The 14206-nt window shown below is 41.5% G+C and overlaps 1 protein-coding gene across 1 annotated transcript in view; it reads left to right on the top strand.

The window, feature by feature from the left end:
• CAMKMT (calmodulin-lysine N-methyltransferase) overlaps positions 1 to 14206 on the top strand; it is a 514533-nt gene that overhangs the window by 424367 nt on the left and 75960 nt on the right. Inside the window, exon 8 of the mRNA XM_019516343.1 lies at positions 3885 to 3951. Within this exon, the coding sequence (XP_019371888.1) occupies positions 3885 to 3951 (67 nt within the window). The remainder of the gene's footprint in view (positions 1 to 3884; positions 3952 to 14206) is intronic.

Genomic DNA, 14206 nt, shown 5'->3' with positions numbered 1-14206 from the left:
GGTCAAAAGATTTTAAAATGCTGAAGATTATTCATTTAAAAAACAGTGTCACCCTGTCCTTGATTCAGACCATTGTGCTTATCACAGGTAATGATAGATAAACTGAGTAATAAATCATACAGCATACGCTGCAATACCTAGGAATAAACTAGTGAAATAAAGATGGATTTCCTTGGTTATCAGCTTCAATCAACTTATCACTGATTTTGTATGGATATGTTTAAGTGATTCTGATTATTTTGATAGCAACACTATAAAAGGAGAAGTTCAGCATTTTACAAGGCAGTTAAAGAGATTAAGTGGATCACTTAAATGGAAATCTCTCCACACTTTGGGGTAATATAGATCCAGATCTGTGTATTGCTCATGCGTCACTTCTTTCTGATGGATCCTGTCCAGAACTTCTAATCTCCAAAATGTCCTACAACACAAAAAACATTCCAAACAAAATTGAAGTTTTCAGGTCAGATCCATTTCTAATAAAAATGGCCATATAATTCATTACTTTATGTCCTAAGTCCATTTCACATGCACTATAAATTGGCAACTAACTTCCACCAGAAAGCATCAGTAATACAATGCACTGAGACAATACCTTACAATTGCAATTGAAATGCAGTGGAATGTGTGGATCTGTCAACAGCCATGGGAAATCCAGGTTATAAAGGTCAGATGTTACCTTATTGCCTGAAGATATGGGTTTATAAATTATTTAGAATATATAGTGTTAAAATTTTTGCTAAAATTATAAATAGATTTCCTGAATTAAGTACATAAAATTACTTCACTCTCACTAATGTATTTACAGTGTTACCTCTACTAACAAAATAATATATTTTGCTTATGAGAGTAGTCATGTTCTCCTTCTGCTCCATGGGTATATATTGTACATTCTGATATTTTATTGGATGTGGTAGAAATGCTTTACAAGGTGCATCTTGAGGGTGGGGAAATCAATTTAAAAGAGTCTTTTATAATTTTCAGTTGCACGTAATAAATGTCAATGGTCTTTTCTTCTACATTGTTAACTTAGAAGATTTTGCTAAAAAATTGTGAAATAGCCATACTCTTAGGTAAGTTAATCATGAGATTTTTTAAGTTAAGCAAATATAGAGATACAGGATAGTGGTAATTTTTAATTAACAAAACATCAATTATTTCATTTGCAATCAAGAAATTTGCAGTAAAGAATACAATGACTTGTTTGTACTTCAGCAAAATCCTCCTTTAGTAGCATGGGTTCATTTTTTTCGTAAAAGCTGTCTTCATGAGTACACTTCTTTACCAGTCCACACCTATGTTGTCTAAGCACCTTGCAGTGGTTTGGTTTCTCCATGCTAATTTTAGTGGTTATGCTGAGAAAGGAAAGAGACTAATTATTTCTGAATGGGAATAGTATCTACTAGGGAGGAGACCAGGTCCCAATAGTCCTGTTTTACATGAATCACTGAAATCTATGCAAGCTGAAATGTGTTTTTGTGTGTCCTCTCATGCTCCCTCAGTTACCTGCTGTTAGTACCCTTTACTGCTGACTACAAGTGTCCTTAGTCTTGGAGAGTCTTCATTGCTATAAATAGATTGGATACAGGTCCTTTTCAGACCCATCAGTGCTACTCCTTGTTTTGATTAGTATATGAGTGATGACACAGAGCACCAAAATCTGTGTTTAGAGCTTCCAGAGAAAAAGAGGCTGAGGGTCTTGTTACATGTTACACTGTGAGCTGCTCAAAAGTTGATCAGTGTTAGTCCTAGCTCGAGTTTGGAGCAGTCACATGTCTAGGGCAGCAGGGGCCTGGAGGACTGAAAGGTAAGAATCTGCCACCCTCTCCCATTCTTGGCTTTCCCTCTGCCCCTCATCCCCCCTCTCCCCGCCACCACAGATTTCCCCCTGCCCTGTCCGCCTGCTAGTGGCTGCCTGCACTCTCTCTCCTAGGGGATCAGGCAGGGAAGGGTTAACCTTGCTGCTGGCCAAACTGCTGCTCTTCACACTATGCCCAACTCAGAGAGCAGCCATGGCCATGGCTGCGCGAGTAGGTTAACTCTTCCCTACCTACTCCCCTGACCAGACAGTTCAAGCAGCCACAAGTAAGCAGGAGGGTGGTAAGGGGGCAGTGAGTGGGTATCGAGGTTACTGGGGAGGGCGGGGAGCAGTGGGCCTGATTCAGGCCAGCAGGGGAGGATGAGCGGGTGGCGTGTTTATACTAAGGTATAGTTTAGAGTGGCTACAACTTAGTGTAACATGAGCTGAGTAACACAGATCAGAGATAATCCTGCCCTGGAGTGGTGTAACTTTGAGCTGCATAACGAGCACTTAAAACCAGTTTCAGGTGTTAAGGTGCAGACAAGCCAGGTGTTAAGAGCTCCCAAAATTACCCTGCTAAAAATTGCAGTGTAACAAGGCTCTGAGAATGAAGCAGAGACCTCCCTCCCCTCAGCTCCTCAGAAGAAGGAATGCTATGTATTGTTCTCTTGTGATCAACTGTGCCTGAGAGAAACTCCAAGTACTTTTCAAGAAAGAGAAATCAAACCAGAAATTCCACTGCATACATGCTAGTGTATTCCTGCTGTATGCTACATTTCCTACAGAAAATCACAGCAGTAAACCTGATGTGTACGTACTGGGTCAGGAATGGAAGGCAAAACCATGAGCTCTTGGAACTAGTGAGCTAGTGGCCCATGTCATTGTAAAAGGGCACCACAAACTAAACAGGGCATTATGAGACCATGTTGACAGTTCTGCATCCATAATACTATATTAATTCAATGTTAAGATGAGGTCCCCCCTCCCAATTTAACAGGGAAGGAAAAGACCCTCATCTCAGAATGAATTGTGAGGGTGGTGGGGGAGGGCAGGCAGCTGCTGTGGCTTGGGCTCCAGTGCCTATGAGTGGTCAGGACCAAAGCTGAAGCTGCTGCCTGCCCCTGCCCACATCCCCCACCACCTCTGCTTCCCACCATCACCCCCCTATAGCCCCTTCTCTCATCTCTGACCTCCTCTGCCCCAAGTAGCCTCTGCTCCCCTGCCTACCTCTCTTTCTCTCCAGCTTTACCCTTGCACCAAGTTGACCGGCTCTGTACATACTGCAGCCTTGGGGCACTGGACATGGCCTCAATCCAACCTACACAGCTGCTATGTGGGTGGGGCTGGAGCTGTGCTCAATGCCCCAGGCTAGAATAGGGATGGAGCCTGCAAGTGCAAAGCAGAGGCTGAGCAGGGAAGAGGGAAGCAGAGGCTGGGAACAGGAGGGATTGGGGGGAAGCAGGGAGCAGAGGCTGGCAGGGTGGGGAGCAGAGGCCAGTGGGGCAGGGGCTGAGGCTGGGGGTGGGGGCAGGCAGTGGGCAGGGGCAAGTTGCTTGACCTCCCAACAACACCTGCCTCCCCAGTGTGTGCCCCTGTGTAGTGATGGGAGTGAAGAATTAAAGGTGACCCCCCAATAATTACATTCTATACCTGGAAAATTATAACAAGTTTATATTTTTTCATGTATAGAATCTAATTTTTGGGGGGTTGTCTTAAATTCAGGTTTGTTAGATTCAAATAAATATGGTATATATCCACAGTTGCCAGATAGTTGTGCTGCTTTTATTATTAAAATGTTAGCTTTCTGTTCATATACATAGATGGAAGAACCTTTGTTTCAAATAAAACACAAAGGTGGAAAAATTAAATAAAGGACAGACAATGAGCATGGGTAAAATGATGAACTGCTGGTCCAGATATTTCGAGGACACTATAAATTCATTACTTCTAAAAACCCTCAGTGTTGGCTCAGATTAAAGCAGGGAAGAGAAACTAAGAAGATATTAAAATTGGGAAATGTACTTTGGATGAATCATTATTTTTATGCTAATTTAATAGATGTTCCTTAACAAGTATGTTAAAGATGTGAGTGACATCATCAGAAGGAACCAAAACGAAGGAGTATTTAAGGCTCAAACCATATCAAGCTGGTAAGATACTTTTAAAATTGATTGTTTGTATGATATACATTTAATCTAAATGGAAAATATGAATTATTTATTTGATCGGCATGGAAGATAACCATGCACTGTCAGTGAGTCAAGCCAGTTCTTCAAGAGATGGGTGTTTATGAAATTAAATGCAGTTATTTAATCTCAAATTCAAATACCACTATCTGAAGTTATATATAAATTTGTGCGTGTTTCCATATATGCTGAGAACTCTGGAAAAAATTCTAAAACCAAATTTGGAAGTAGTGAAAAATACATATCCTTGAACTCAATTCCATTTTAGCAATAAATTACTTCTTAGCAATTGATTATATTGTATATTGTTAGAATACAATATCGTTAATCTTGGCTATATTTGACATGGCATTTTTCTTCTTTTTTATTATTTTTTTAATATATGGAAGGTGTCTCTTTAAAAGGAGGCTGTTAATTGTGTGGGTGAAAATTGGCAATTTGAGAGGCAGCATGTTCTGCCATGTTGGATGTAAGATTAGGAAATAGGGTACGTGTTACCCTATATCAAAGCCAGGAGACACCTAATCACCTCCTAAATTCTCAATTTATTAGGTTGGGATCAAAGCATGACTAGCAAGTTTTTGATGCTGAGAGCACTCATACAGTTTAACACAAAACACAGCTAGGGGCAGTGTTAGTGCTGACCTTTTGCCTTAAAAGTTAAAACACTTACTCTGGGAAGTCAGACAAGATTCAAACCCACAACTCCCACTTGCCAAGGGAGTTAACCACCACACTTTACCTCTCCTGATGCAGATGACCCAGTGTACAGCCAGGAGTGCAAATTCATTGGGCCAGATGGAGGATTAGCAAGAAGGAGTGTGGTTCTTTATGCCAGTGGTTATGGCACTCCCTAGAGATAGGGGGAGTCCTAAATTTTGTCCCTTGTTCTCAGAATTACTTCTGGGCTTTACCCAATGACTATTCAAATGCACAAGCAGCCCTTAGAGTAGTGACCAGAACTAAGGATTCCCCTCTCTTAGATGAGGACCGTAACTTATCTAAGGCTACGATAAAAGATCATGGTCAGAAGAGCCTTCACCAGCTGCATGGCTGAAAATCAGCAGTTTGAGAGGCCGCCTGTTCCACTGTTTTCCACAGCTGCTTTCAAAAAGTGGCCTTTGCTCAGCTCGTTGAAAGAATGGAGAGGATTCTGAGCTCTTGATCCCAAGTGGACAGGGCCATCTGCCTGCTGCCCCGAACCAGCTGCTTGAACTTCAGACATATGCCCTGGTTAGTGTTGCCTGTTGGTTAGCTCAAGGCAGCTCCCCACTTTGCATGCAAGTTTTTGGATTGCCCTTTTGAAGCACCTATCCCTCCCCAAAGCATGTATAGGGAACTTAGACTTTCAACTGTACATTTGGATTCCACATTGGGGAAGGTCTGTGTAGATGCAGTGCAGCACCAAATTTATAGGTACATTTTGTTTTATAGGACCTAGCCCTAAGAGAACCAGATGCTGTTGAAAACTTTACCATAGGAATTTTGAGTTCTTGACTGTGCCAACTCTTTCACTGTGAGGTCAAAACCTCTCTTTTTGCTATCACTTTCCCTCACTGTCAAACGTGGATGGTATTTACTTACCTGACTGAAATATGGGAGAGGATTAGCTGAAGTATTTCAAGGTTGGTACTGGTGTCACTGCAAAATTGCTATATAGTTGCAATGCTAGTGTTGAAGTAATGTTGTTAAGATGGTCTGGGAACTATGCAAGAAGCAATAATTTGTATGGGTCGCATCTTTCAGTGTACCAAATGCATGGTTGGCCTCAATGTAGACAAGCTTTCATTGACTTCATGGTTCATTATGCTATACCTTATACTCGCTTATCTCTATACTTCTTAGGTGATAAGGACCCTCCAAAACTATCTTATTCTTCCATTTTCAGGGTTTTACTTCATCTCTCTTGTCTGTTGGTTACCTGGTAATTTCTCTTCTGTCCTGTTTTTATTTACCTATGGATTTTTACACAAGCTTTTCTTCCATCTGCTACTCAGTGTAGTGTTTGCTTCTCTCCTGGGGACCTGAAGAAGGAGAGAACTCAAAAGCTTATCTGTGTCTATCCCAACTATACATTTGGTCCAGTAAAAGATATCACCAACAAGATATCTTACCTCTTTGTCAACTGTATGATACAGTTGACAAAGTAAGGACAAAATCCTGGTCATACTCAGTCCAAAGAAGGTTTATCATTGAGACCACAAATTCACATGGTGTATTCTTATTAAAAGTGTAATTAGAAATAGTGGGTGTTGAAAGCAGCTGAGAATTTGAAATTTGGCTTGCTTTGACTACTACTAACTGTTGCCAATTTTTGACACATTCCAAATTAAGGCTTGTCTGCATAAGAATGTTTTACCAGATAAATCAGTGTAGTTAAACCAATATAGTTACAGTGTCATAACTCCCTATCTAGATACTCCTACTAAGAAATAAGAGTGATAAATATACATGTATTTTATGATATAACTTAACCCCCTTCCAAAATGACAAAACTAAACTAAAAGAGCATGCTCTTATAGCAGAATAAGAATGTCTACCTAGAGAGTTATAATGCCTGTAGCTTGAATTCCTGTTTGAGCTTATACTGGTGTGATTTTCCTATGTAGACAAGCTCTTAAGGTAGACCTGTGTAATTAATAGCTGGAAAATATTTACATTAATTGTGAAATAATACAGAGTTTGGAGATACCTGTGTATCCTCATAAGTGCTTGTTGAAGAGATAATATATACATACCCCTCTGAGAATATTTCTGATCACAGACCTTAAAGATTCTGAGCACTCCTGTAAGTATCTTCAAGGTCAGATACTCTTGGGAAGGGCTCCTTTTCCTGGTATATCCCTCCTCAGAATGATACATTCTGTAGGTTTCTTATTGCCACATACTTTGTATAGGACTTCATCCCCTGTCAAGATTTCAAACCTGCTCTTTTAGATATCAATCAAAAGCACATTTTCTACTCTCTCCTCATTTACATTTATCTAATGCTTAAGGTCATTTGTGATCATTTGAGTGTATTTCAGCATATGGAATCAGTGAATAATAGATTTCAGCTCCATGCTGTGAAGGAAGATTGTGTTTTTACAAGACATGATGTTGTTTAGTGGGTGTTAATAATCACTAATTAATAAACATCTCTAGACTTCTAGAATGTTGCATTTTAAGGGATAAAAATGTCAAGTGTTTAACTTATTGAGTGCAATAGTATTTTCTGGGTTATCTGTGCAAGTAAAGTAATTAAATTACAAAAAACAAATTAAATATACCAAAATACAGGGCACTTTCAATATACAAACTATTCTTTATTTTAGTTTACTTCTACATTCTTGAATCTTTTCTAGGCATAGCACCTGTTTTGTAATGTGTTATATAACATCACAAATACTAATATGACACTCTACATCTCAAAGTTAATGGCCGTTTTGCATTTCTTTCACATTAATTAAAGTCAGCTGCTTCTTTCAAATTTAATTCTAAACTCTGTTTAGGCACTTGCAAAGTAGTTGTGGGAAGGATCAGTCCTTCAGACTATGTGATGTTGTATTAAGGGGATCCTAACTGAAACATATTTGATCCCTTTTCAGAGCTACCAGGAAAAGTGAAAGAGCAGATGTAATGGCTGCAGTAGCATTATAACCACGCTGTTTCCCTTCCTTCACTAGTCACTTAATGCTAGTCTAGAAAAAAGGACCAGATATATTCTGCTATGTGGAAGTGTCGAATTGACCCTGGGAACTGGATGTAATGACTTAAGTGTACATTGAACAGAGAATGCAGGTGCCTGAATGACAGACACAGGGATGGATTTAAGTGACCAGCTCCAACGTGACTGCACACCAGAAAATACCATGTACCTTCTCCCCAACTCAGGTGTGGTCATCTAGTTTCAATCAGTTATAGGTAACCATCACTGTAAACAATAACTCCAGGTATTTCCATATTGGCCCACCTCTAGGATTCAGCAGGCTTCTGAATCCTCTCCCCCACGAGTGTGAGGGGCAAAGATTATACCATTGTAAACCAAACAGTCAGTTTGTTATATCATATGTTATAATACACAGACATTCAGGTAAACAACTTACATCAAGGGTGGCTGTTATGTTACAGTCATTTATTTCTAATGCCTACTAGCATATTGCAAATTTCTTATTGGTACTTATTTAAAGTAGGTAGTAATAATACCCCTAAGTTAATGAGGCCAGGATTCCAACTGCTTCAACTATCTGTTTTGGATTAGATGTTACCTTACCCAACCTATGCATGCCTTGCCCAGGAAGACAATTCAAATTGACCTGGTTAGGCATCTAGGGTCCCCAGGATCCAGTAGAGACACTTTCCTAAGCTCAGATTTACAGTTCATGTTATGGGGCAAGGCTCTCTTTACAGACAAAGGGGACAGTGTGAGCACTTTCGGCAGGTGCCCTAAAAAGCCAAGATTCTGTGGATAGGTAGATGATGAGCGGATGCCAGGTATGCATTATTTCTGAATCACAGATACATAGAAGATCTTTGTACACCAGGAGCTACATGAAAAAGTGCCCACAAGCAGAAGTGGCTCCAAGAAAGGGCGAAAGACAGTCTACTGAAACAATGAACACATAGACAAACTCTTCTTCTTTCAGGGAGTCAGGGTCATCAGGTTGTCCTATATTAATGCAGCAGCACCTTAGACCAAGAAATTGAGTTACCCTTACTTCTACCCTTTCCTCCACACAATCATCTCTCCTTTCCTTTTGCCACCTGCACACTGCAAAGGAGCAGGACACAAGTCAGGATCTGTCTGCCACAATCTTAATGGACTCAGACAACAGGAAAGGCAGAAGATGCTGCGCAGTCAATGTATTCTGATCGTACAAACAAGACAGCCTTATTCTGCTCTCTCAGATTTGTATATGAGCAGGCCACTTCATCTGCAAGCTGCTAGCTCAAATTCAGACCTAAGCACAGAGCTAGTCACAGCTTGCTAGGCAAGACAGAGATATGCTGTAGTTTAGCTGACTGCCTACAGTGGGAAGGGTAACCACATCAGTGCCCATTAAACACTGCCCCTTAAGTGCAATTCACTATGACTAAACTCCACATTGGTTATAGGTGGCTAGTGCAATGGCCAACTAGATGCACTCATTGACAACAAGAAATCCCAAGCAAATGCCACAGACGAGAGAAGTAACTGGTTGAAGAGGTAAAAAGAATTAATGTATTCATATGAGATCATGCCAAGCAATGGCAGCGCCCTGGATGTTCAAGCATACCCCACCAAGTAAGACAGAACATGGGGTGGGCTACTTGACTGGATCAACTTGATGAGGTGTATGCCAGGGGCCTGGAGGACATTGAAAATAAATTATGACTTTTCTATGAGCAAAGCAAGGCCACCCTAAAAGGTGTAGGTAGGAGACCAGGGACAGGGGGAAACCTATCATCAAGAGGCATTGGTGGATGGCTCCCTTTCCAGGGTACCAGAGATTATGCTCCCTAAAACTGCAGTGACTGGAATGGGAAACCTGGACATCTCTAAATGTATGATGTAAGGTCTGTGGTGAACATACAGAGATGACAGCATATCTGAACACACTAGCAGTTGGTTGGCAGAGTAGATATGGTAAACTGTCCTTTTGTGGAACAGGCTTTGCGGGTCTCAAATGGCATGCAGGAAAATGAGCACCTTGGTCTTTCTTCTCACTTATTCTTTGATCCCCTCTGCATCTAGAGCAAGTTTAGAAAGTTCTCAATCTCTGATTCCAACAAGAGTCCTTTACTTGGCAAACAGAGGGTATATTCATGGATATCTATGTACCTTAGAAGATGGAAAATATAACTGCAGAGTTTTCCTTTTTTTCTGCATTGTCATGTGCTTACTAGCCACCACCAGTCTTAGAATCTTTGGGAATTGTGCCAGACAGTAGTCTTCTCAAGTATTTCTTAACAGCATGGCTGAATCACTGAGGAAGTCAATTTATTCTGCAACATGAGAAATGATGAGCTCTAGGAACTGATCCAATAACCTGGAGGCTATGGACTGATTTCATACATCTCTGCCACTACCCTCTGAAGGCCAAGATGGCCAGTCCAGTGCTGACACACAGATATTGAGGTAGAAGAAATCAAGTATCATATGCCATTTGCAAAGGAAGGAAGTTCTCAATTTTTTTAGAATTAAGATGCTCCTCAGAAAATGCCAGCTCTTAGCTTTCACTCATTTTTTGACTATAGAAAAATAATAGAGCAATTCTTCTGTTGCTAAGGACTCAGAAAGACCTAACAGGGCAGACATGTCTTTGACTCCATGGATTTCCTGTCTGAGCTCTCTGGGTTTTTCTTATAAATCCTGTGTAGGTAATGGTGCTAACATTGCACAGCAACCTGTGGTGCCCTTAAAAGGAACTTTCAGGAACTTGGTTGAGAATCTCTGCCATAAGAGGTTGCAGAGATCTAGTAAAGCTTCTAGTGTGAGGCAGTACATCTGCAGAAAGGTGCCCAAATGCAAAAAAGTCTATTAGACACACAGGCAAATCTACGCTGAATCAATACTTTTATGGAAGTTTGAAGTCCAGATGGAGAAGCATACTGCATGTAATGAGTTTTTGTGCTGCTGGTACAGAGCTACCTTGAACTGTTCTCATTTTTTGAATGGCTGAAATGTGCCTAAGTACCTTTTATTCATTTACTTGAACCGGTCTAAATCCTGGCTTAGTTGCTAATGGGTATGTCTACACATATGGCTGACTGTACAGTTGTTACTTTAGCAAGTACTAAATGACCACCAGTACTGTATAGTTCCGGCACCACACAGGTTGTTTCTGACCCTACTGCGCAGTAGCAACAAGCTACTGGTCAGTAGCACATTGCTACTTGTAACAGGGTTCCTGACCAGAGCCCTGTTACTTGGGGAAAATCCCCACAGCTGGCAGTCATGATGCCCAGGCAGGGGCGGGGCGTGGGGAGAGATTCCCCACACCGCTGGTAAGCCAATGGGACCCGGCTTCTGGGAATAAAGGAAGGGTGAGGCCCCAGAAAAGATGCCTTTGGGCACCGAGAGAGACAGAGGGGTTGCTTGAGACCCCAGAGAAAGATGGCCCTAAAATGTGGAGCTGAGACCCAGAGAGATGTGGAGAAGGGACCGTACAGCTGCCAGATCAGTAAAGATGCCAGATACCTGCAACAGAACTCCAGCCGCCATGGTGAGTCAGAAGGGGGAAGAAGCCGCAGGTCTGGGCAACAATGGGGTGAGGCATCCCACAATAGAAGCAGTCCCCATTTGGGACGCGAAAGGGGAAGTCAGCAATGATCCCAGAGCAAAGGGGTAGACCATCCCAGATCCTTGGTGCCAGTGCTGGCAGCGAGGGAGCTCCTGGAGACAAGCTGGCACAAACCACGGCGAGGCGGAGAGAGACACAGCGATCCTTTGCTGCTAACGAGGCAATTAGCAGGCAATAAGCTGAGCCCAGGCAGGAGTGGCTCGCACCCAGGGGGACTGGGTCAGGACTGTAAGGTACCATTGCCCACAGAGGGGCAACAGCTGGGACTGCTCCTTGGCTGTAATTGGTGCAGGATAGTAGGAACCACTCACACGAGCTGCTAAGGCACCATGGGATTCTGGCCGGTAGTTACCTTTACAACTGCGAAGCTGGTGATCCTCTCTGGAACCGATGGTGACGGAGGGGGCAAGTGGGACGGGCTACTGCCTGTGGTCCGGGCCACTGTAAAAGAAAGACAAGAGAATAAAGCACCTGGAATCATGTGATGGGTCAAGCGTTATTACTCCACGGGTACCTATTGACATTCCATCTCTTTCCTCCCTTAATAAGATCCAAGTCATGGCAGACGCAAACCAGAGGAGTGGGTGGTACCCCGCAGACCCGATAACACTACTGCAGAGTAGTGGTGGCATCATAGTTCATGCCCACTGGCACTACGTCACCATATTGACGAACTATGTCACCAGAGCTTGTTGCTGTGGTGACGTAGCATCTCGTGTAGACATGCCCAGTAGGTATTTGCTAACTTTTAGAAAATTATTCATGCTATATTTCCTCTTAAAAAAATATTCATGAACTAACTTAATTTGCTGTAAATCTTTCCATATAAATTACACTGATTATATCATCAACTAACCATCACCATATTTTCTGAGCATATTCCTTAATCAATTGGCAATAGCTAAATCCATAGTAGACTTCATGAAGTCTCTGACTTTTCTTTTTTATCTGTGCCTGAAATACAGATTCAAAGGTGAAGTTGTTGTAAATATCATTCTAGCTGTGATGCGAAAGTATCAAAGAGAAAGGTTTGTAGTGTTTTCTAAAAGTGAACAGAATCTCAGTTTGCCTAATCTATTAAAATTTGTTCTTAAGTCAGAACTTTTTCCCCAAGGTGGCTGAATCAGTTCAGAAAAGAGGAATCTTATTACTGTAGTGTAGTGATTCTCAACCAGGGTGCCACAAGATCCTAAATATCTTGGGTGATTCACAAGAGAAACCCTGAGATTTCAAATAGGAATTCATGGCGTCACAAGCATTCTGACCTGTCATGGTCTTTCTGAATTCTTTGCAAGAAAAGAATTTCTTCATTATTTTTGCATAGTCAAAAAACAAGTGAAAACTAAGAGATGGCACTTTTGTGCTAAATTAATATCTGAAGAGGATAAATAATCTTTATATTCCGTTTTAAGATTCTTTTTGCTCTTGTCAGGTCCATAGCATAAAAGAGTGCATGTATGTTCTATTTCTTTATTTCTTTCTCTCTTCTATCCTGCTGGGTTTACTAAGCATCACCCTGTAAAGACAGGAGTTAAGGACCTATCAAAATCATGGTTTTGTGGAAATTACAAAATCTGGCATTGCCTATGAAATCAGGGAATGCCTATGAAATCCTCAGGAAAAAGAAAATAGTGAAAATAAAATCTGGGTCCCCAGAGGGAGCCAGCAGTCTTTGTAGTGCTGTGGCCCAGCTATGCAGCCTGCCAGTAGGCAAGGAGAGAGGGGAGCTGCTGGCACAAAGGGGAGCCCAAGATGGCTACCACCTCTGCCCCTCGCCACTGATTGGCTGGGCTGCCTGTCATGTGGCCCCACCTCCTTCCACCAACTGGCAGTGAGAGGCAGGGCCATATGATAGACAGCCTTCACAACCAATCAGCAGCGAAGAGTGGAGCCACCAGGGTCTCTCAACCAATCAGTCATGGGGGGCCCTGCTGCAATCAGCCTGTGAAAATGGTCGTTCGTCCTGGAATCTCCACTTGAAATCAGCCAGCTTCCTCTTTGAGTTGGGCAGACCCCTAGATATAAGACGTTAGTGATTGTTAATTCTATTCCTGTCCATGCATTTCCATATTTTTAGCTATCCTTTACTGGGTATTGCTTCCAGTTGGCTACCATTAATACCAGCATATCAACCTTCTTTCTATATCATGCCCTTTGTACACAATGCAAAGACCAATCTTTCCTGTTTCTACTGTGCTGCTCTGCTTCAACAGTGCTTTCAACCAACTATAATCACAGACAAAGGTAAAATGGGGTAGGCTTTAATGTTTGACAGAATGATATTAGAAAGACATAAAAGAATCTTGTGCAAGGAATAAAGACATTAGTGTGTAATCAGTGAGACTGTTACTCAAATCCTGCATCCATTTCTGATGTACACATTGGAAAAAGGATATTGAAAAATTGGAGAAGGTTAAAAAAAGAGTCATATGAATGATTCAAGGTATGGATAATGTCTTACACTGATAAATTTAAGGAGCTGTACCCTACTTACTTTACCAAAGAGAATTGATCTCCAAGTATCTACATGAGGAGAAGATATTTTTCTATGAGATACTGCTCTTCAGTTTATCAGGCTGACCTCTATACTAAGAAATTATTAAGTGAAGATCTTGATAAGCAGGAAGTCCCATTCATTATGTTTAACCCTTCTGGCCTTAATATCTATGTATTTATGAAAGTTCTTGCCTACATACATCTTTTCTGTCATCTCCTCCTTTCCTTCTCAGTCCTAGTGAGCTTGCCCATCCTTAATGTTTGCTTCATATTCCTTCCTGTCAGGTATTCTCCTTTGATTCTTTTCCCTAGTTCCTTGTATAGTCTCCTGTTTTTGATATGGCAAATGCCCACTGTCCTTTCCTATAGTTTTCTCCACATGATTCACTTGTGGAAGCCTTCCTATACTGATCCTACCAGTAATGTTGTGCCTTTTCTGTCTTGTGCCCTGAAATGTTGTT

This window comes from Gavialis gangeticus, unplaced genomic scaffold (assembly GCF_001723915.1).
Source record: "Gavialis gangeticus isolate Ggan-Ray unplaced genomic scaffold, GavGan_comp1, whole genome shotgun sequence".
Classification (NCBI taxonomy): domain Eukaryota; kingdom Metazoa; phylum Chordata; order Crocodylia; family Gavialidae; genus Gavialis; species Gavialis gangeticus.
Note: the sequence above shows the minus strand (reverse complement) of the source record. Positions and strands in the feature narration are given on the sequence as shown.